Raw genomic sequence first — 22,968 nt, 5'->3', positions numbered from 1 at the left:
ACTACCTTCCAAGTAGTTGACCCGGGTTTGATACCTGGCCAATGCAGCATTCTCCAAGAAGTTTTTCGGACAGTGGACCATTCGGAATCTCTCCTCTGTCACTATGGCAGCCAAAAGTAGAGGGAGAAACAAGAACAAAAATGTAAATGAGCAATTACAAGAAAGCTCAGAAAGCCTAACCGCAACGCATGCTAATATAGATACACAACTGTTAATAAATCAGATAACAGCTCTATTGATGCCTCAATTTGATACAATAAGGCTAGATCTCTCAGCAATTTCAAAAGAAGTAAAACAATTTAACCAGAGGCTAGGAGAGGCAGAAAATCGAATTTCTGATCTAGAGGATCAATTGGACACTAAAAGTAACATAATTAAGCAACTTTCAGGGCATATTACAAAATTACAAGAGAGAGCTGATTCAGCAGCAGATAGATCGAGAAGGAACAATTTAAGATTCATAGGTATATCAGAAAAATTTACAAATACAGATCTAGAGGCATTAATTTCAAAAGAAATTCCAAAGCGATTAGGAATACCAAGGGACGGCCCAGATATTATAATTGAAAGAGTACACAGATTAGGTTTCAACAGTGGACCATTCGGAATCTCTCCTCTGTCTTCTTCAATCCCATGGATGGAATATAAATCTAGAGAGAGCTCTCTTGTATCTAGTACCAGGGTGGAATTCCCGGGTACTATAATAGTCTCCAGTAACAGAAGAACACACAAGTAGATCCTTTTCCAGACCTGTAATAGCAAAATTTTTAAATTATAAAGATAAATTAGAAATCCTAAAACACTATAAAAAACTTTCAGAACCGTTAACACTGGAGGATAGGAAGATCCTTATCTTCCAGGATTTTTCGCTGGAAACCTCCAATAAAAGGAAAGTAATGTCCCAGCTGTGCTCACAGTTTATCCAAAAAGGAATACAATCGTTTGTAATTTACCCTGCGACTTTAAAGATAGGAGACAAGGAAGGTTTTAAATCCTTCCAGACTAGTGAAGAAGCTACACAATATCTTGCAACTAGGTCATGAAGCTTACAATAAAGGATATTCAGATGGTGCTAAATGATTTTTATTTTTTCTTATATTTCTTTGTTTTTTCTTCCTTTCCCCCTTTTTTTTTCCCCTTCTGGTCCTGTCCTCAACCCCCTCTACATATACAGGTTTATTAAAGTTAGGTGGGAAAAAAATGAGGTGGTTAAACCTCGATTGCATATTAGTTTAATAAGATGGCCAAAGGTTTAAAACAACCAGTGCATTTTACTTCATGGAATGTCAAGGGAATTGTGTCACCAATTAAGAGGAAGTCAATTCTAAAGCATCTCAAAAAACTCAATACAGATATTGCATTTTTTCAAGAGGTTAGATTATCCACAGTAGAACTAGCTGAGTTAAAAGTTAATTAGGTAAAAGAGGTATTCGCTACGCCATGTAAGGAGAGGAAGAAAGGTGTTGTTATTTTGCTAAATAAAAGTTTGGATTATAAGATTATAGAGGTAAAATTAGATGATAATGCACGTTATCTTATAATACAATTAGAAATTAGGGGAAAGATTTACACATTATGTAGTGTTTATGGACCTAATAACTTGGATACAGAATTCTAGGGGAAACTACAGGCCCTTCTGCTAAATTATGTAGAGACAAATTTAATAATTGCTGGAGATTTTAATTTAACACCCAAATTCCCAATAGACAGGAAAAGTGTAAAAGGTAGAGGGAAGGACTATAGAATAACAAAGGAAATGAGAACCCTACATGCATTTAAAAAAACACTTAAACTATCTGACATTTGGCGTTTACAGTATCCAGATGCTAAATGTTTTACCTGTTTATCTAAATCATTATCATCACTGTCTAGAATTGACTACTTCTTGGTATCTGATTCAGTTCTTAGAATGGAATCTAAAGCCGATATAAAGGATTTTGCAATTTCAGATCATGCCCCAATTACACTCGAATTAGTTCTAGACGATACCCACTCTAGAAGCCATAAGAGAAACTCCTTTTTTTTCCCTAAATATATGCTTAAAAATGCGTCTTTTGTATCTATGCTCAAAGAAAAATGGCATATCTTTTTAAATTTAAATAGAGAATATGAAGATAGATTAGAAATTCTATGGGAAACAGCAAAAGCTGTACTAAGGGGAGAAGTAATAAGCTTTATGGCTATATTCAGGAAAAAAAGAAGGGAGAGAGAGGAACAACTGACTAATCAGTTAACTAATATGTTTAATAGATATCTTCATTGTGCCTCAAAGAATAATTGGTCTAGGTATATTCAAGCAAAACGTGAGAGACTTATTTTTTTTTCGAGAAACGACAAGAGAGGATATCAAAAAGAAAGCAAAGTATATGAAATTTGGGAATAAAACAGGCAGCTTTTTAGCTAGACTAGTGAAGTCTGAAAAGAAAAATAATATAATACCTACAATAAGAGTAACTGATACACCTATACATAATTCAATAGAAATTAATGAGGTTTTCTATCAAACCTATCAAAAGTTCTATAGTGCATGCAAGCTAGACAATACCAGAAAGGAATTATTCTGGGAAACTATCACTGTCCCTAACCTGTCAGTAGAGGAAACTGAAAAACTTAATCTACCAATTACAGAGGAGGAAGTAGAGAGAGCTATTAATAAAACTCAATTAAATAAAGCCCCCGGTCCGGACCAAATTCCAGCTGAATTTTATAAAATATTAAATAAAGAAATTGTTACACATTTGACCCGCTTATTCAATTATTATTATATTGAGAATGGTGTAATGTCAAAGAATTTTACTAAAGCAGTCACAATTATGATTTTTAAAAAAGGAAGAGATCCTGAAAAGGTGGACTCATATAGGCCAATCTCCCTACTCAATGTAAACTATAAGATATTGACCACTGTTATCGCAGAAAGACTAAAAAAGGTCATGGAAAATATTATACATCCTAATCAGGTGGGCTTTATGAGTGGTAGAAGCTCAGTGGTAAATACAGGTATACCCCGCTCATACAGCGGGTTAGGGACCGGAGCCCCGCTGTAAAGTGAAAACCGCCGTAAAGTGAAACAAGGCAGTTTTAGTTTTCTTTTCACTTGCCAGTGTGTTTAAAAACTTGAAAACATGTTTGAACTAACAAATATTAGGAGTGCAATAGTGCTGCATTTAGTTTAACACTAGCACAGCACAGTATTCAATAAATACTGTACCTGTAAAATAGTGACAATGACTGTAGTAAAATTTGTCAGACTATACCACTGAGACACAGATTGCACTGTAATGCTGTAAACAGAGTGAACTGCGCATAACAAAATGGTGACAGTCCCTTTTCTCGCAATCTCACGATGATTACAGCACTGTTTCAAAATCTTTGGAGGTTGAACTTCAGCTCCACAAAGCGCTGTATTAGCGAAGCGCTGTAAAGTGAAGCGCTGTAAAGTGAGGTATTCCTGTATAAGGAAAGCATGTATCATTATTGAATATTTTAAAGAAATTATGAGTCAACCTGAAAATTTGCACAGATTGAACTATGACGCAGCAATAATTGCTCTAGACGCTGAAAAAGCTTTTGATGCAGTGCAATGGGACCACCTTTTCACGACTCTGTCTAAATTTGGTTTCTCAGGATCTTTTTTCTTAGAAACAGTAAACAAAATATTCCAAAGCTAATGGAAATTATAGAATTATATAGTACATTTTCAGGATACAAAGTCAATGTCATTAAATCAGAGCTTCTTTGGTTAAACAAGCATAAGGATACGATCTCAAGCCCATTTAAAGTTGTAGATCAATTTACATATCTAGGTATTATCCTGAGCAAGAACCCAAAATTATGGTATGACTTAAATATAATACCAATTCTACAGAAAATATATGATCAGCTTAACGCTTGGAAATATCTACCACTAGCATTATCAGGAAAGATTAGTCTAATTAAAATGATCATCTTCCCAAAAATCCTCTATAAACTGCAGAATTTTCCTCTTGTACTCAAAAAAGCTGATATTTCACTCTTTAACAAAAATATAATTAATTTTCTTTGGGGAAAGAAAAGGAGAAAAATCTCATTAAAAATATTATCATACTCAAAAGAATATGGGGGCTATGCTCTCCCGAACATTTTGAATTATAACTTGGCATGTCTGATTAAGATAGCAGCTGAATGGCTGACAGATAAAGAATATTTCACAGATAAAGTATTAGAAGATATGATTGTTAAACCATATACTTTAAAAGCACTATTACATACACAAATAAAAGATATGCCACAAAGGATTAAAAACAGTAGCTCATTTTTTTGTTTTATAAAAGCATGGCAACAATATTGTAAAAAACTCAAAATCAATTATACAGTATCTAATTTTCTAACATTAACCGGATATCCCTCGTTTCCCGAAGCATTAAAATCTGCAGTATTTCATAGATGGAAGAGAAAGGGATTACTATATATTAGTCAAATGATTAACTTTATGCCAGATACAACACAGATTAAAACATTTGAAGAGCTAAGGCGTGAATTTGATCTCCCCAGCAAAGATTTTTTTGCCTATCTACAATCTAGGAACCTAGCTAATAAATTGTTACATATTGAGAATAAAGACTGGGGTTGGCCCTCACTCATACACAATCTAGAATTGTGTAAGACGGATAATTTTTCTATAAAAAAATGGTATAAGGAATAATTAAGACAGGAGGGCAAGCTAAATCTTCAATTGATTGTTAAGAAATGGCATTTAAAGGGGTTAACAGAATGTAATGAAGAATACATACAGAATAGTATTACTAGAATCAATAAGATCTTTATCTCTACAAATTTTAGAGAAGCTCATATTAATATATTAAATCAAACATATCTTACTCCCGCATCTATGGCAAGGTGGAATAGTAAAACTCAAGATAAATGTGTTAAATGCGGTAGCAGAGGGGCAGATATTGTGCACTATTTCTGGGAATGCACACGAGTTAGACAATTCTGGTACAAAATGAGCTTCTGGTTATCTAGGATTCTTAAATCAGAAATGAAAATTTATCGAGAGCTGGTATTCTTCTTATTCCCCATGGATAGAAAAAAGATTAAGAATAAAGAATTTATTGAAATGGTTATTGGAATGGCCAGGTTTTCATTGTTGAAAACCTGGATTTCAAGGAAGCTACCTACTATAGCTGAAGTAAACAATCAACTATTTAAACAAATGTCGGTAGAACAATGCATGATAGAAAAAGATAAAAACAAAGAAATTGAAAGATTTTTCAAAAAATGGGAGATATTTATATACTCACAGCCAAATGAGTTGCAAAAAAGAATTATCTATCCACTTAGATCTACAGATTATGTAATAAATGCCATAATAAGGAATGAACTTCCCCAAGTATATTGAGCTTGGAGTGGGGAGTGGTTGAGGACAGGACTAATTTAATTTAATTTAACCCCTTTTTTTTCTTCTTATTTTCTCTCTCTCTCTCTCTCCTCTTTTTCTTTCTCTAAGTTTTTGTTGCCTACAAAGGCTGTTTTGAATTGGAAAGAGAACCTAAGCAGGGAGGAGTTAAGGGTTATATGTCTCTTAAAGAAATGGAAGAGCTGGGGGATAGAAATGAAAACAATTATTATTTCCATGTTTATTTTTGATTGAATGGTTTTAGCACTTTCTCTTGTCAAATTTTCATTGTGTATGTATAACCCCCATGCAAGTACTTGTATTTTGATTTTCTTTTTTCTTTCTGTATCCCTGATGGTTACTTAATAAAAAGATTATAAAAAAAAAAAAAAAAAAAAGAAAGTTGCTTAAAATGACATGCTCTATCTCAGTGATTTGCAACATTTTTTTTGGCCTTGGCACACTTTTTTACATTCAAAAATCCACAATCATAATTATTGTCTGTGAATGAATGTCAATGTCATGGTTGTAAATGATGCCTGATGAGCCTGTCACATCCCAATATTTCAAAATTTGAAAGAGGGACACCCTCTCACTGTTGTCAGTCTGCCGCGGCACACCTGAGGATCTCTCACGGCACACTAGTGTGCCACGGCACACTGGTTGAAAAACACTGCTCTATCTGAATCATGAAAGAGAAAAATTGGGTTTAGTATTCTTTTAACTTTGTCATGCAAAATGTACTTTTAACATCTGTACTTGGTTTTTCTTACATATGGTATTTTTGTTATGTGAGCTGCTGCTTTCACATTTCAGATTAATTGAAGTTTATTTGTATAACGCTCACAAATGATTAAAAATGATTTTTTATTTTGTGTCACTTTTATTCACAGGCAAATGTACCCTGCACTGAAAATGTAGCTTTTGACATGGAGAGACTCACCAGAGGGCAGCCAGCCAACCGTCGCTCTGCACCCAGTGACCCAACTGATGACGGTTCTCTAATTCTGGAATCTTTACGTTCATCTGGAATTTCCCAGCTTCCTCATGATGGAGAAATAACTCCCAGGACAGGAGAGATCAACATAGCTGTGACAAGTGAGTCCAGCGACACAAGGGCTGTCACACATATGGCTTTGGGCATGTGGTGATTTATTCTCACAGTAGGGCTTCTACAGACAGTTTAAAATGCGGGTATCCAAGTGTTGCTTTATTTGCATATCCCATCAACCTATGTTTACCATGGTTCAACTTTTTCTTTTTTTTTCTAAACCAAGACGTCCCTATTTCAGAGGACTTAAGCCAGGTAACCAATACTTTAGCCATTTAATTTGGCTGGCTACAACCTGCTGATATTAGGTTGTTTTGCACTACTTTATACAATTTTGCCAACTGACTTATATTTCCAACAATGCTGTTGCTTTTTTTCGTTTTATATATATATATATATATATACAGTATAAATATCTTGAATAAATATATATATAAATATATATATATATATATATATATATATATATATATATATATATATATATATATATATATATATATATATATATATATATATATATATATATATATATATATAGACACACAACATCCTGGGAGGAAAATATATGCCATAATATTTGTTCTTTTCATAATGTACTAATTTAATATTATTATTATTTTATGTTGGGGATTTCCACTTTGTGTTGTTAGACAACCACATAAATTTGATCCTAAGGTCTTTAAAAGAACATTAAATAAATGCTAGACATAATTATGTATTCAAAGCAAAGATTAGCCTGGGGATAATATACAAATATATATTTTACAAAGATATTACTTTTTTAAATAATATATATATATTCTTAAAGGGATATTAAATTAGAGATGAAACATTCATGATTCAGATTGAAAATGCAATTTAAACAACTTTCCAATTTACCCATCTTATCAAATTCATCCTCTTGGTATTCTTTGTTTAAAAAAAAGCATATCTAGGTGGGCTCAGGAGTAGCAATAAACTACTTGGAACTTGATGCTGATTAGTGGCTGCACATAAATGTGTCCAGCTTTCTGTAGTGCAGTACTATTCCTGAATCTACTCTTCAACAGAGGATATCCAGCTAGCTGTAGTGCAGTGCTATTACTGAATCTACTCTTCAACAAAGGATATCCAGCTAGCTGTAGTGCAGTGCTATTCCTGAATCTTCTCTTCAACAAAGGATATCCAGCTAGCTGTAGTGCCAATCTATTCCCGAATCTACTCTTCAACAAAGTATATCCAGCTAGCTGTAGTGCAGTGCTATTCCTGAATCTACTCTTTAACAAAGGATATCAAATCTGATACGAGAAATAAATTGGATTTTTTTGCATTTTTTATTTTAAATCTCATGCACTGTGTGAATCATGAAACTTTACTTTTGGCTTTACTGTCCCTTTAAGTAATGGAGGTATCCATGTTGAAACCTAGTCTTCCCATATCTACTATGCAGAGACCAATTAAGAATAGATATAAATGAGTTACTAAAGTGGTCAAGCAATGGTTATGTGCATTTTAGCAGGGTAAGGTGTGTGAAGTCTGCACTTCCAGTTCTTGTTGGAATTGAAAACTCACAATTTACAATGTTACATTACAGAAAGGGGACAGAATAAATAATACAAGTATACTGCAATTTAAATGTACTGCTCGAACGTAAACTTGTTATATTACAATAACAATGTATTTAATGTCCTTTTAAGATCTATTGGATACAAGTATTAGGATACTTTTATTTCTATGGTTTACAAACCTTCAGTGCACACTTTCAAGGTGTAACACAATATTTTATTTTGTTTTAAAAAATTTTTTTACCAGAAATGGTCATATTAAGAAATATTTATTTGCGTCACACAATCTAAAACAGCAGCTTCCTTTTTCCCCCGATATCTCTTGAGAAAATAAAAAAAACTGCACAATGCATTAAAGAGAAATCAACAAAAATGTTAACTTGTGTTAATAAAGTTTTGTGGTAAAAAAAAAATGTATTTAAAATATAAAAAGTGTGTTTGCAGAGGCAGAGTTCCAGGACATTGGTGCTTATGTTTTACAAAATTACCACTGGTGGAATACTTTTATTCCTTGGAAAAATAAACTGCTGTTCTCAGATTGTATATATTATTTAAACCACTTCAAATAGAATAATGTATCATTAAAGTATCCCAGAAGAACTCTTTCTTTTCTCTGTTATTTAGTTGTATAAAAGGTGATTTCTGTTTTACGTCCTTTGTAATAGAAATAATGTTGTTAGTTATAAAATAGAAGGAAGGGTCTGCAGATTTGTGGTTGAAAATGTAAATAAAGATATAGCTTCTGTACTTGTATGTTTCTTAGTATGTGGGTGCAGTGTTTTGATTAATGTGGATTCAGTGGTCATACTCTTGTATGGTATCTAGTACTGGTTACTGGAAATTAGGCTTCAAGGGACAGTATACTTTAAAATTGTTTTTACCTTAAAGGGACACTAAACCCAAATTTTTTCTTTTTTGATTCAAGTAGAGAATACAATTTTAAACAACATTCCACTTTACTTCTATTATCTAATTTGCTTCATACTTTAGATATCCTTTATTGAAGAAATAGCAATGCACTTGGGGGAGCCAATCACACAAGGCATCTATGTGCAGCAACCAATCAGCAGCTACTGAGCCTATCTAGATATGCTTTTCAGCAAAGTATGTCAAGAGAATTAAGCAAATTAGATAATGGAAGTAAATTAGAAAGTTGTTTAAAATGGCATACTCTTTTAAAATCACAAAAGAAAAATTTTGGGTTTCATGTCCCTTTAATGTATTTTCAATGACTTGTTATGCCAGTTGCAGAGTATAGAATGTATGAGAATCTGCATTTTCAGGTTTGTGTAAATGAAATATCTGTTTTTGTGCTTTGAAACCACAGCCTGTTACAATGGTAATATCAGATCTCATTAGGTAATTACTTTTATGTATACACAAACTTGCTTCTTTATCTTATATCTGTTTGTAAACCAAAGCTTAATACTTGGAGAGAACACTAAAAACTCTCCAGCAGGTAAAATGGATCATTGTGAACATTTAAAAGGGAGAAACATTTTGGGTAAACTGACCCTTTAATAGGGCATAAACTAAAACATTTTATTATTTTCTTGGTCACATATCTAATAGAGAATTTTATAATGTATTAAACAGTTTTTTTTTGTTTTTTTTTTGTTTTGTTTTTTTATGGATTTCCCTGCATTTAAGGGGCAATGTTCTTCAGAATTATTATTGTTTAAAAAGATCCATTTATTACCCATTTCCCAGTTTGGCATAACCAAAACGGTTAAATTAATATACTTTTACCTCTGTGATGACCTTGTATCTAAGCCTCTGTAGACTGCCCCCTTATCTCAGTTCTTTTGACAGACTTGCATTTTAGCCAATCAGGGCTGACTCATAAGTAACTCAACGGCGTGAGCACAGTGGTATCTATATAGCACATATGAATTAGCACTGTCTAGCTGTGAAAAACTCTCAAAATGCACTGAGATTAGAGGTGGCCTTCAAGGGCTTAGAAATTAGCATATAAGCCTTCTAGGTTTAGCCTTCAATAAAGAATACATAGAGAACAAATCAAATTTGATGATAAAAGTAAATTAGAAATTTGTTTAAAAATGCGTGCCCTATCTAAATCATGAAAGTTTAATTTTGACTAGACTGTCCCTTAGTAGTGCTAGTAGGAATTTCCCTTATTAGCCAATGAGCAAGTGATGCTTGAATATGAGTGCTGCTCAAACATGCATTTCTTGCTATTTTTGACATTGATTTAAACAACTCTAATATATAATATGCAGTATATTTAGTAGAAACACAAAATATCAGTAACAAAGACATAAAATATACTTTTTATGAGCTGCAGCCACCAGCAACTTTTTTTTCCTAAGTTTCTTATAAACATTAGAGGTACAGGAGTAAACGGAATAATAGAAAATATACACATATAAGTTTAAAGGGATAGTAAACCCCAAAATGTTCTTTTATGATTCAGATAGAACATACAATTTTAAACAACTTTCCAATTTAATTCTATTATCAAATTGTCTTCATTCTCTTGTTATCCATTGCTGAAGAGACAGCATTGCACTACTGATAGGAAGCTGAACATATCTATTTAGCCAATCACAAGAGACTAGGGCTGGGCGATATGGGCCAAAAAAAAAATCGCTATTGCGATTTAATTGTGATTTTCTTATAAATGACTATAACACCTTATTTTTTCAATTAAAAAAATGTATTTAAGACTACAAAATCTTAATGTACATGTTTCTCAATGTCCAATACACTCTGGGAGAATAAAAATACAAACCACCTATGCGTGTGTGTATATATATATATATATATATATATATATATATATATATATATACAGTATTATTTTATTACACTGTAAGTATGCATTTAACTTGCCGCACTAATGTTCTATTAAGAAATAAGCAAGCTTCATAAAATACAGTAATATGGTTAGTTCCAGAGTGAGCAATCTCTGTGCCTGTAGAAATATTGCAAGTAATCATGGACCATAGCATGCAATACTCTGCAGTAATGTCTCTATAGCAAACAATAATAGTGTAAAGTAAGCCAGCTGAGCAGTATGATTCTAATGCAGAGGAGACAAGCTCTTGCAATGGTGACCTATGCCAAGTGAGTCCCACTACACAACACTACCACAGTCACTCACCGGCCCCCAAAGCAGCGTTTTCTTGTCCGGTGCAGCAAGCACAGCATCTCCCTCCCACCATGAATAGAAAGCTGGCCAGCAGGATGCACGGTCTGCTCGCCCAAATATTTGAATGTAGTATTTGGGCGCGCAGACCGTGCATCCTGCTGGCTAGCTTTCTATTCATGGTGGGAGGGAGCCGCTGTGCTTGCTGTTGCACCTGACAAAACGCTGCTAGTCCATTCAGCATTGCATGGCAGGCTATCCCTCCAGCTAGATCTGACACGGCTGCTCCTCCGGACCCCTCAGCCTGAGCTCAGTCAGTCACCATGTGCTAGTACAGCACTGGTAAGTCACTGCTACCTCCTTACCCACATGTGGCTGCCGCGGAGCCCTCCTGTACGTCATAGGTGACATCATAGTGGGCGGGGTTATAAATCACATACACTCGCGGTTTTTAAACCGCGTCGATTAATCCCGGTTTAAAACCGCGTCGATTAATCCCGGTTTAAAACCGCATCCACGATTTAATCGTGCAGCCCTACAAGAGACAAATGTGTGCAGGCACCAATTAGCAGCAACTCCCACTCATGTATGATATGTGCATATTCATTTTTTGACAAGGGATACCAAGAGAACAAAGCACATTTGAAAATAGAAGTGAATTTAAAAAGGTATTAAAATGACCTGCTCTATCTGAATCAAGCAAGTTTAATTTTGACTGTCCTATCCCTTTAATATTGTAACTACAAGGGGGAAGGAAGGGATTGTCCTTATGCACTCACATGGTTCAAACTGAATGAGTCCTCACTCCTTCACTCCTCTTCAAGAGAATCTTGAAAACAATATAGAAAACAAATATAGTTGTGGTATCCTAATATGGTTCTAAATATGATTTATTTTTAAATGAATCCAGATCAAATAGAGTGGTACTGTTTTTTTCCCAATTTTATTACCAATTTGCTAGGGTGTGGGCTATTGTATACCATTCAAAGGCTATATAGGAGTATGTTTAGACAAGGCCAAAAGCCTCGTCTAGGCTACAGAGGTGTATCTGGGGGAAGCGATTTCTTACATGAAATAGGCCTGGTGTTTTTGAAGTGGCTATGTGAATATTCCAGGGATAAAATCTCTTCTCAGTTATGCCACCACATCTACTACCACAGAAGCTTGTATAAATATCTTTAAATCTATTTATTTTTCAGTACAATCTTACAGTAGCGCTCTGCCCGTACACAGCCTTTCTGTACAAACTGTTGTACAGTTAAGCTGTCACTCAACGATTGGCTGCTGTATGTCAGAACACTGAGTGATTCCTTAAAATAATCACAAAATCCAGACTGCATAGGAAGTTAAAAAGGGGCACTTTTACTAGTTATTTGTCCATGTACATGTATTTATTAGTAAATAAATGTTTGTCCATGTACATGTAGTTATTAGTAAATATGTTTGTACATGTAGTTATTAAAAAATGTATGGCCTGTGTACTTGTACATATAGATGTAAATCTCCATTATAACAAAGCACTAGCTTAAAGTGAAGGTAAAGTTAAACTTTATTGAAGGCAACCGAGCATATATCAATCATATTCACCTTAATCTAGTCGCTAAGTTATTTCTTCCGTGTTCTTAACGTTGTGACCCGTACATTGGTCCCATCCGCTCTCCACGTCTCTCATATGCGCGTTCTCGATTAAAGAATTCAATTGTGCATGCGCTGCTCAAGTAGTTGGTTCTTTCCACTGCGCATGCGATAATTGTCTAGCCTTCTTTTTTCTGCGTATGTGCTAATTTTAAGTGTTGAAGTCCTAGCTTTAATTACTTCTCATGCATGAAACGGGAGCGCGCATTGTTCTCAATGTTTGGAGCAACGAACTAGTGCATTCGCTTATGCTTAAAGGGGCAGATGACGTCGACTGGCCGCCGCCTAACGGCCAGAATATCAATTGGTCTTGAAAAAAACGTGACCGAGTGAGAATTTTTTTTTATTTATTTTTTTCGGGTTGAACTTGGGAGCGTATCTTGGTAACTTTAGAAAGGTAATAACTTTATTTTTATGCAAAAATATAGAAAGTGATGAATGAAACTTACATTTAATTAGCACACATAATGCTATAGTTTATATAGATTATGCTAACTTTACCTTCACTCTAAACGTATTTGGCTCCTCGTTATCATTGTATATTTTTGTTTTGCTAAAATAATGATACTTCTACTTATTCTGAAACTGATTGGTCACCTTCTGAAGGTGACCAATCTACTTATTCTGAAACTGATTGGTCACCTTCTGAAGACCTATAATTAATGTACCACCACATGTTCTTGGATTGTACAGTCTACTCTTTACATACTAGCTGCATTGTTTATGAATACCATCTTAGATAAAATAATTTACAATATATTTATACATAAAAGATAAAAAAATTCCAACTATCTTTGTATATGTTCATATTATGTACCAACTTTAATAATAATAATAATAAAATAATAAACCATCTGTTTAAAAAGAGAAGCCACATGTAGTAAAAACAAAATAGTGACTGATCAAAAATTCTGACAAAATATTTTTAATACCAACTTCTTAGTATCCTTTTTAAATTATTTAACCAAAAAAGTATACCCAGAGGTGCCAATGTACAGCCAGTGAAAGGCCAGAGTTTGTCATTTCTGTATGCAATGTAGCTTCCATTTTTGCATAACTTCCCATTTATTACATGCATCACCTGCCCTTCCGAAATGTAATTAAATATAAGTGATCCGTTTAGAGTAACTAGACCATAGTATAATATTTTAAACATTATGCAGTTAAAAGAAGATGCAATTATTTGCAATCTCTCTTGAATATTTTATCTTTCAGAGGTTTTTGGTATAGCCTATGTACTGTATACCACTCTGACACCTTGAAGTTTAATGTTGCTTTGCAGTTGAAGTATTTCATTTAACATAGTGTATTGTTTTGTGTATATATATATGAAATGTAATTTATAATTTATTTTTTCTTTAGGGACCTCTGTATATTTTCTTAAAGCATCAACATGTATACGCAGTTTAAGGGACAATGCTATATATTTTACTAAATTTTGTATCTATTAAATAGTTTTGTCTTTTCACAACATGGCTTACCTTAAATAAATATTTCCTTAAGTAGTTTTTTTAGAAAGTAATAGCATTTACAGTAGTCCAGTTAGTTATAATATATAATAAGAGAAAAATGTATTTTAACGTTAACTGACATTGTGACCTAAAATGTTAATTTTACGTAAAGTCTGAAGTTGCCTTCAGCTGAAGATTAAAGGTACTGAGCTCTGGCTGTAATCACTGCCAGTTCTTTGCTGTCATTTAATCATTAAGATATTAATTGTGGCTCTGAGACTCCTTTGACACAGAAAAATGGCTTCACAGCTGTTGCTTTGCACCTTGAGTTGATTTTTTTTTATTATTTAACAAAGATGAATTAAAATGTATGATGTCTGCATGCCTATTGTTCAAAGTTGAACAGCAGCTATGGTACAAAGATCTAGAAATTATTTTCAAATGTAAAAAGAGCCATTATCTCTTCTTTTTTGTGTGTAAATGTCAGCTCTGATGTGCGTTAAATACAAATGTTGGGCATAGTGCACACTTTCTGTTTAAGAAAAGTTCATGTACTATGTTCCTTTTGCTCAAGGATTTTTACATTAAAGTGAATGTAAATTTTGATGCTAAAAATTTGATTAAAAACAGTGGCACTTTAATTCATCAAAATTTACATTTCACTCGTGAAAAAATACTTACTTTTCAATCTTGACAGCCGCTCCAGCTTCCCCCGGTCGTCGCAAAGTCATTTCTGACTTCAGAAATGATGGATCGTTCATCCTCCAATCACGGCTGTCCCTCCGGGGGAAACAGTGTCTGATTCAACGCCGTAATTGGAGGAAGGCTGATGCCTCAATTTAGACCCAGGAAGAAGTTTTGTGACAGGCGGAGGAAGCTGGAGCGGCTGTCAAGTTTAAAAGGTATTTTTTCACAACAGGAGTGAAATGTAAATTTTGAAGAATTAAAGTGCCCCTGTTTTTAATCTAATTTTTAAAAACCAGGCACTTTAGCATCAAAATTTACATTCACTTTAAGGATTGATGAACACATTTGCTGGAAGCTTGCTTTTTTTATTCAGCAAGCAAACCCACTTTTGGTTCAGTTTTAAGCTTTTTAGAAGCATCTTGAGAACCACATTTTGTAAAGTATTTTTGTTTATGCTTTTTATTTAGTTTTTTAATATCCAGCTTCCATTGCAAAATCATTACTTTTTAGTAAAACAAAAAACAAAAACAAGCAAAACAGTAATGTCGAGATAAGAGACACTGAACCCAATTTTTTTCTTTCGTGATTCAGATAGAGCAGTAATTTTAAGCAACTTTCTAATTTATTCCTATTAATTTTTCTTTGTTCTCTTGCTATCTTTATTTGAAAAAGAAGGCATCTAAGCTTTTTTGGGTTCAGTACTCTGGACAGCCCTTTTTTATTGGTGGATGAATTTATCCACCAATTAGCAAGAACAACCCAGGTTGTTCACCAAAAATGGGCCGGCATCTAAACTTACATTCTTGCATTTCAAATAAAGATACCAAGAGAATGAAGAAAAATTGATAATAGGAGTAAATTAGAAAGTTGCTTAAAATGTCATGCTCTATCTGAATCAGAAAAGAAAAAAAATTGGGTTCAGTGTCCCTTTAACCCCTTGGTTATCCAAGCTCTGCAGCACATTCCATTGCAACCCTCTTTGACGGCCATGTGTTAAATGCTTTATATAGAAAAGTAACATTACTTATGGCAATAAATAGAACATGGGCTTAAAAAAAAATCAGAATAAAACGCATAAATATAGAATTCTGTGCTTTAGCAACTTAAACCTTTTTGAACACAGCCTCAAAGTTTCTTATTACATGAGAAGCTTTTAATATTAAAAAAAATAATATATATATATATACACACACACACACCTTTTTTCTTTCTTTTAAACACCTTTTATTACACACAACTATGCTTAAAAAAATATTAAATGGGAATCTTACTACTGCTTATTATGTGATATATTTAATATAATGGCAATTGATGGTTCAAATTTTTTTTTTCTTAAAGGGACTTGATTCAGATAGAGCATGTAATTTTAAAAAAACTTTGCAATTTACTTCTATTATCTATTAATTTGCTTCTTTCTCTTTATATCCTTTGTTGAAAAGCATATCTAAATATGCTCAGTAGCTGCTGATTGGTGACTGCAAATAGATGCTTAGTGTTTAAAATTGTATTCTCTATCTGTATCATGAAAGAAAAATGTTGGGTTTCATGTTCCTTTAAAGTAAATTTATTATTGCATATCTGAGACTAACTAGATTATAAACTCTGTCTGTTCAAATGAGTATGTGTAATGTGTTGACAATGTGAATATTTGTGCCTAAAAAACAACACAAAGTTAAAGGGACACTGAACCCAATTTTTTTCTTTTGTGATTCATATAGAGCTTGCAATTTTAAGCAGCTTTCTACTTTACTACTATTATCAATTTTTCTTTATTCTCTTGCTATCTTTATTTGAAAAAGAAGGCATCTAAGCTAAGGAGCCAGCCAATTTTTGGTTCAGGCCCATGGACAGCACTTGTTTATTGGAGCTGTCCAATCAGCAAGGACAACCCAGGTTGTTCACCAAAAATGGGCCGCCATCTAAACTTACATTCTTGCTTTTCAAATAAAGATACCAAGAGAATGAAGAAAATTTGATAATAGGAGTAAATTAGAAAGTTGCTTAAAATTGCATGCTCTATCTGAATCTCAAAAGACAAAATTTGGGTTCAGTATCCCTTTAAGTAGCTGGTGCCTTTTCATGCATGTAACAAACATGTGACAAATAAAATCACAATAGTCTTTAAAACAAAAGGAGCTATATAAGCGATTGACAGGTAACTGTTTTCCAGCAAAATGTTCCCTTTTCAACAATGAAGACAAGACTGCCTAGCGCTAAAAGATGCGTTCTTATGAATCACATCCATATAAGGTCCTGATAAGCTTTTAAGCACCTACTGTACCTGTCAACTGTTTAAAAAATAATAATCAGACGGTATGTTTGTTTTAGACAAAATTTTAGCAGCTTTGATGTCAAAGTGACAAATAATAATCTGAAAACATCTTGAAAGTACCGTGTGATAAATTACATATTCACAAGACATGTAGCCCTATTGTAAAAGCATTGTGAAAACAGTCAACTTATAAAATAGTGTGTGAACTGAGAGTCTGCTGATTCAAAATATCTACTCCGCTGGTATCTTTTTTGTTAGATACAGTGTTTGGTGCATAAACATTATGACCTCCTGATGCAATTAATTCTCATTACACAGTTTTACAGTATTTTTAATTGGCCTACAACATCTCCACTACCTCTGCCATTGTGCAGCACAGTGTGCCCATCTACTCTGTAAACGGCTTATTTCTTCCTTGACTGTGTTTTTGTCAAATATGTATATTTCTGGGTTTTTGTGCCAGTGCAGCTTTTGGTACATAAATTCTCATTTTAAATGTGTGTAGATGTGTATATTTATTGTATCACTTTATAGAATTTCTGAAATATGTTCACTGGTTTTGTAAGTAAAAAAAAGAAAATGCATTTTGGCCTTTTATATAATATATATACTGGAGCATTAAAAAAATGTTTTATAAATAAATGTTAAAAAAAAATTTTTTATAAAGAATTTTATTCATAAACAAATGTCTTCTTGTATTGTGACTTGGATATGAAATATATTCTTACAATAACCAATTAATGTTTGCATGGGATTGGATGGAGCATGACATTTTAATTCCTATCAATTTACTTCCGGTATCAGTTTTGCTTAGTTTTTTGGTATCCTTTATTAAAGAGTAATCCTAGGTGAGATCAGGAGTGTGCACGTCTTTAGCCAACAATGTTATACATAATTGCAAACAGTGCTGACATAGAATGCTAAAGATACGTGCACGCTCCTATCAGCCTTCCTAGGATTACTCTTGATACCAAAAGGACAAAGCAAATTAGATAATAGAAGTAGATTAAAAAGTGATTTAACATTCCGTGCTCTGTCTGAATCTTGAAAGTTTATTTTTTACTTTACTGTCATGTTAAGATGAAAAACAATTCTAGCTGTGCCTTTTATTTTTATTTCTGTCTGTTCATTGGAAAGCCTGGTGGCCATTCCTCGTTACTAACCAGTATATAAAATCTATTCTAACACCCGCTGTTCTCCCTTAAGCTTACAACACCATCTGTCTTACTCTCCTGTTTTCTACTTCCGACAAGTAATTCTTCAACTAATCTCCACTTTGCATCCTGGCCGTTCGGGTCAATCCTGTGGTACGGCCTTCATTGCCACCCCCTTGTTCCCTTCAGCCCTTGGGCATGTAAGGGAAATTTGGCCTTGCTGCTGAAATAGATGTCAAGAGTGACTCCCTCCCATTTCCTTTGTCAACAGAAGAATGGTTTATTATTGCCAGCTTTGGTCTCCTCAGCGCCCTTACACTGTGCTATATGATCATCAAAGCCACAGCAAGCTTGTATGCCGCAGAGTAAGTAACACAATCTTTATTGTTTTCTAAATACATAGTTTGTTGCAAATAAGTCTTTATGTTATTTATAAAGCACCCAAACTTTCATAATCTGTAACACTGAGCTTTTATTGAAAGTCATGTTTTTGTAGTACAAAATGGTATTTTTTTTATTTCTTATTTAAAGGGACAGTCTACACCAGAATATTTGTTTTAAAAGATAGATAATCCCTTTATTACCCATTCCCTAGTTTTGCATAACCAACACAGTTATATTAATATACTGTTTACCTCTGTGATTGTCTTGTATCTAAGCCTCTGCAAACTGCCCCCTTATTTCAGTTCTTTAATAGCTTTGCATTTTAGCCAATCAGTGCTGGCTCCTAGGAACTTCACGTGCATGAGCACTGTGTTATCTATTTGAAACATGTGAACTACCACCCTCTTGTGGTAAAAAAAACTGTCAATATGCCCTGAGGTGAAAGGCGGCCTTCAAGGGCTTAGAAATTAGCATATGAACCTCCTAGGTTTATCTTTCAACTAAGAATACCAAGAGAACAAAACAAAATTGGTGATAGATGTAAATTTGAAAATTGTTTAAAAATTACATGCACTATCTAAATAATGAAAGTTTGTTTTGGACTAGACTGCCCCTTTAAGAAATACTAGCACAAATTAATTTTTCTTATTTAGGAATTTTTAAATTGTAATTTCATTTGATGTAAACAGATGTTAGTTATAAATTAAAGGGGCATTAAACATTTTGCTTTTGTAATTTAACATGTTTAATCATGTGTAGTAAAACAATGTGCAATATGCTTTGTTTATTTTCTCCAATTTTCCTGTAATTTAATTTGTAATTTAAATTATTTGCTTTCCAATTCCTGTTAAAAGTGGAGATTCCATACTAAAAGGGACAAGATACCCAAATGTTGAAACACTTGAAAGTGGTGCAGCATAGCTGTAAAAAGCTGACTAGAAAATATTAAATCAACATCTCTGTGTAAAAAAATAAAATATTTTACCTCAACATGTCCTAAGTATTCACACCCCATTGTAAAGGTCTTTAAGCAGCAAATCAGTATGCCTGTCCCGGGACGTGCAAGGGTGTGAGCCTCATGCACACTCATATTATTTCCCTATTCAGTTTAATGAAGTTTACTATGAAATCTTATGAGATCACAGTAAAGTAGTTCATGACCTCAGCACTGCTGATGCTGATTGGCTGCTGTTCATTTCTTCCTTTTTTGTTTTTAAACCTGCAGCTGGACAGCAGCTCGAGTATAACTGTTTACACGGCACTTACTCTGTTGAATAAATGTGATAAAATTGTGGACAAAAAGTGATCATAAAATATACATATGTGTGAAACCTAAATATTTATAAAAGTTCATATAAGGATATGTGTGTTCTTCCAAAATCTTCACGCTTCTATTTTTCTTTTGATCCTCATATGAAAAGAAAGAAGAAATGCCACATAGCGTAACTCTGTAACCTTTTTTCAATGCAGAATGTGTATGTACAAATGGTTACTCAAATCGTTTTTATTCAAAATCCTGTTCAAGCAACTGTTTACCCAACAGTATAACATTGGGTGTGCGCACTAACCTGAGCTTGGCTATAGCTCCATCCCATGTGAGTAACCATTTGTACATACACATTCTGCATTGAAAAAAGGTTACAGAGTTACGCTATGTGGCATTTCTTCTTTCTTTTCATATGAGGATCAAAAGAAAAATAGAAGCGTGAAGATTTTGGAAGAACACACATATCCTTATATGAACTTTTATAAATATTTATGTTTCACACGTATGTATATTTTATGATCACTTTTTGTCCACAATTTTATCACATTTATTTCACATTTTTTCGTTTTTGTGATATCATGGTATTTGTTATCACTTACTCTGTTGAGCTGAGGAGATTGTGAGGTAAAATATCTTCCTTTTTTACAAAGAGATGTTCAGGTGATATTTTCCTGTCAGCTTTTTACAGTTATGCTGTATCACTTTCAATTGATTTAGCATATAAGTATTATGTCCCTTTAACACTGCTACATTATCATTGGTTGCATGTTCCATGGATCCATTTGTAACTCTCCCTTATTCACCTCAGCAGAGAAGGAAATCTAGATTATAAAATGGCAGCGCACCCATTAAATTACGGACACTAAAATTTGTAACTTATTTTTTTCCATATTTAAACTACTAATATAATTTTAAGTAATAGCATTTTCAGGCTAATGTTTGTTTTCATTACATTGTCTGCTGTTCATGTAGTGTTTAATGTCCCTTTAATTAGAATACTTCTGTGGTTGTTAATGAATTCTTGCTATATCTAAACGTTTACAGATATATAGAATAAGGTACACCAGTTTTATCATGACTAGATTAAGGTAGTTTTCCAGTAATTGTTTTGTACAAAGGTTTAATACAGTGTTTCTCATCCGCGGTTCTCAAGTACCCCCAACAGGCCAGGTTTTAATTATAGGTGAACAAGTGCACAGGTGAAATAATCAGCTGATCAGTAACACCATGGTTACTAACCGGCTCTCACCCATCATCTGATTATTTCACCTGTGCACTGGTTCAGCTATAATATGTGGAAATTCAGATGTGGAGAAAAAATAGAAGAGCAAATAAAAAGAAAATCATCCTTAAAATATAATAATAATTTTTTTGTTTATTTATTTACTTTATATCATTGTTAGTTTACTCCTGATCTATGATTCTGTCAACTCCAGTCCTCAAAACCCCTAACAAGCCAGATTTTCATTATATCTTATTAGAGCACAGGGGAATTCATTAGATGATCAGTAACCATGGTTAGTAAAATGCTCTCACCCATCAGCTGATTATTTCACCTGTGCTCTAGTTAAAGGGACATTAAACCCAATTTTTTTCTTTCATGATTCAGATAGAGAATACCATTTTAAACAACTTTCTAATTTACTTATATAATCTAATTTGCTTTATTCTCTTGATATTCTTTCCTGAAAAGCATATCTAGATATGCTCAGTAGCTTCTGATTGGTGGCTGCACGTATTTGCCTCATGTGATTGGCTCACTGATGTGCATTGCTATTTCTTTAACAAAAGATATCTAAAGAATTAAGCAAATTAGATAATAGAAGTAAATTGGGATGTTCTTTAAAATTGTATTCTCTGTCTGACTCATGAAAGAAAAATTTTGGGTTTAATGTCCCTTTAAGATATCATGAAAATCTGGCCTGTTAAAGGGACAGTACACTGTAAAATTGTTTTTCCATAAATGTATTTTAAATTACTTTTTATACCAACTGCAGGGTAAAAAAAAAATTTGAGAAATTGCATTTTCGTGTTTATTTGTTTATCTGAAGTAGCTGGTTTTGTGCTTTGACACCACAGCATATTACAATGGGTTGAGCTTCAGGTAATATCAGATCTCATTATGTTAACATTTGGTGTACACACACTTGCTTCCTTATCTTATATTTGTCTGGAACACCAAAGCTCAATACATAGAGAGAACAATGGAAAATTATCATTTTATTACTTAACTATCCTGCCCCCCACTGTGAGTTTAATTCCTTCTGCTGATTGTGTGTTTACTTAGGCTTGTCAATAGCGTATACGCCAGTATCAAAAGTTTCAGTATAGGTTGGGAAAACACAGGCTAAATCAGCTATTTCAAATGCAGAAATATGATTAAAGGAGCTACTTGCAACCAATTTAATGCACTCTGGCAGGTAAAAAGGATCATTGGGAATAATTTAAAGGGGAGAACGTTTTTGGGTGAACTGTCCCTTTAAAGGTTTTTGAGGACTGGAGTTGAGAAACAATGGTCTACATACACTATTGTGAATTTATGCATACCCTAATTTAATTCCATCAGAATTCTCATGCAAAGTGTTGCACATGCTTTTTTGCAGGTTTTGTTTCTCAATTGGAGTTATTCCATTAAATAAAAAAAAAAAACATGCAATCATTTATAAGACATATGTGGCACAATTAAACTTCTATACCTTGTACTGCTAACACTTCTTGAGAACCTATTTTGTTTTTTTTCCAAGTGACATTAATTGGCAGTCTGCACAGTTTAAATAAAATGTTTTTATGTGACAGAGCAAACTTTTTCAGACTATGGCTCACTTGGAAATACCAATTTCTGTTGCAAAAACACCTTTATAATTAAACATATATTTATCATTCCTTTGAAAGATTAAAAACATTTGTGAACAAAGATATTCGTGCTATTGTGCATTAACATCACTTGAGCATAGTTAATAGCACTTCCAAGTTATTTTTTTATTGCTCAAGAAATAATCTAGACACATATTGGATAGCAAGGGTGTGATAAGTCTCT

The 22,968-nt window shown here is 33.5% G+C and overlaps 1 protein-coding gene across 3 annotated transcripts in view; it reads left to right on the top strand.

Annotated features, from left to right (window-relative positions):
• Positions 1–22,968, top strand: part of RNF130 (ring finger protein 130) — a 625,517-nt gene that overhangs the window by 513,354 nt on the left and 89,195 nt on the right. For 2 of the 3 annotated variants that reach the window (XM_053718646.1, XM_053718647.1), the window contains exon 7: positions 6,268–6,472. In XM_053718646.1, coding sequence (XP_053574621.1) covers positions 6,268–6,472 — 205 coding nt within the window. Of the gene's footprint in view, positions 1–6,267; positions 6,473–18,551; positions 18,646–22,968 lie in introns of all 3 variants that reach the window. The other variant, XM_053718645.1, reaches the window with a different exon arrangement.

This window comes from Bombina bombina, chromosome 6, assembly GCF_027579735.1.
Source record: "Bombina bombina isolate aBomBom1 chromosome 6, aBomBom1.pri, whole genome shotgun sequence".
Taxonomy (NCBI): Eukaryota; Metazoa; Chordata; class Amphibia; order Anura; family Bombinatoridae; genus Bombina; species Bombina bombina.
The sequence above is the reverse complement of the archived record's forward strand: the minus strand, read 5'-3'. Positions and strand labels throughout refer to the sequence as shown.